This window comes from Tauraco erythrolophus, chromosome 11, assembly GCF_009769465.1.
Source record: "Tauraco erythrolophus isolate bTauEry1 chromosome 11, bTauEry1.pri, whole genome shotgun sequence".
In the NCBI taxonomy this organism is placed as follows: domain Eukaryota; kingdom Metazoa; phylum Chordata; class Aves; order Musophagiformes; family Musophagidae; genus Tauraco; species Tauraco erythrolophus.
The window spans coordinates 15,706,910-15,708,766 of NC_141475.1; the positions used below are offsets into that span (position 1 = coordinate 15,706,910).

Genomic DNA, 1,857 nt, shown 5'->3' on the forward strand with positions numbered 1-1,857 from the left:
CCCTCCTCGGGCCACGGCGGGCTGGGTCTCGGCTCCGGCGGCCACCGGCACCGGGAAGGGCGGCCGCTCCCCGGGATGCTGCGGAACGCGGTCGCGCCGCAAGGAACCGGGGCGCCCGGAGGGGCCGAGGGGCACCGGGGAGCTCCCGGAGCGGCCGTGCGTTCCCAGAAGGGGCCCCGATGCGTCCCGATGGGGCCGTGCGCTCCCGAAGGGTACGATGGGCACCTGATGCGTCCCGACGGGGCCGTGCGCTCCCGGAGGGGCCTCGGTGCACCCCAGCGAGACCGTGCACGCCCGGAAAGGACCGTGCGCTGCCGGAGGGGCCGCGGCGGCGCCGTGCACGCCCGGCGCGGCCGTGCGCTCAGCCAGTCTCGGGGTCGCCGGGGACCGGCTGCTCGGCGCCGTTGCAGGGCGGGGCGGCGCCGTCCGGGCCATTGCTCTCCAGGGAGGACTCGCTGCCCGTGCTCTCGCCGGAGAGCAGCCGGCGGACGCGGAGGTCGGCGCGCAGCGAGCGCAGGTCGTTGCCCAGGCTGAGCTCGCCCAGGTCGCGGAGGAGCTGGCCCAGCTCCGGGCCCTCGCCGCGGCCGGCGCCGGCGCGCAGCAGCTCGCCCTCGGGCTCGCCCAGCGCCTCCAGGATGTCCTCGCAGTCGCAGTGCATGGCCCGCTCCTCCTGCTCCTCGCCCAGCAGGTCCTCCGTGATGGAGCCCAGCTTGGGCGCGCTGCGGCTCCGCTCCACCGGCGGCTTGTAGCAGCACTGCCCGTTGAGCAGCTTGCGCAGCGGCACCAGCGGGATGCTCTGCTCGCCCACCAGCTGCTGCTGCTGGTGCCGCGCGTCGTCCCGCTTCTTCAGCCGGCGGAACTCGGCCAGCGCCGTGGCCGAGGTCTGGTAGAGCAGCAGGGCCATGGCCTTCGCCTTCTCGGGCTTGGAGACCAGCACGGCGTGGCAGCGCAGCATCACCGCCTTGTGCTTCAGCTCGTGGCGGTAGATCCAGGCGAAGACACGCGGCAGGCGCGGGTCGGCCACGCAGTAGGTGACCCGGTGCAGCAGGTAGAGGTGGCCCGGCCGGCGCAGCCCCTTGTCCTCGGCGTGGGCCATGCGGATGCCCTGCGCGCTGATGGTCAGCTTCATCTTGGTGCCCTGCCGGCCCGCCTCGCTCTTGCTCCAGATCTTGCAGACGGCCAGGTCGGTGCAGCCCTCGCCCTTGGACTGGATGGTGGTGGCGTTGCCCAGGTAGAGCACGGTGTACGTGGGGTCCTCGCTGGTCACGCGGAATTTCCGCCGCTTGGAGCGGAACATGCTGCCCACGCGGTGCAGGGCGCTCTCGGGGCAGGCGCGGGCCAGCGAGGTGAGCGCCGAGTAGTGCACGCTCACCGCGTACCCCTTGGGCTTGCTCTGCCGCCGCGCCTCGCCCGCCACCAGCTCCACCTTGCTCCGCTTCCAGGGCAGCATCGCCCCGCGGAGCCGCGGCTAGGCGCCGCGCCGACGGCTCCGGGCGCGGAGGGGCATGCCACGGCGACGGCGGCGGCGGCTGGGCTGCCCGCCCGCCTCACATCCTTGCGGGCGGCGGGCCGCCGCGGCCGTAGATATAGGCAGGCGCCGGCGCTCCGCGGGCGCGGAGAGGGGAGGCCCCGCGCACCGAGGGCGGAGCGCCCGCGGCCCGCCGAGCCGGCGGCGCGCTGCTCGCCGCCCGCCCGCCGCCGCCGCTCTGCGCCGCCCGCCGCGGCGCCCCGGCCCCGGCCCCGGCCCCACCGCGCCGTGGGGCGGGCAGGGGGCGGGCACGGGGCGGTGCCAGCCCGGCCGGGCGCCCTCCCCGCCCCCCCTTGCCTTCCCTGCTCGTCCCGGGCCGCGGAGCGCGG

At 76.8% G+C, this 1,857-nt stretch overlaps 1 protein-coding gene across 1 annotated transcript; it reads right to left on the reverse strand.

Moving 5' to 3' along the window:
- Nucleotides 1-361: 361 nt before the first annotated feature.
- On the reverse strand, nt 362-1,450 carry FAM43A (family with sequence similarity 43 member A). Its single transcript, XM_086618536.1, has one exon. It carries the CDS (start codon nt 1,448-1,450, stop codon nt 362-364), a length of 1,089 nt encoding a protein of 362 aa, XP_086474662.1.
- Between the last annotated feature and the right edge of the window lie 407 nt (nt 1,451-1,857).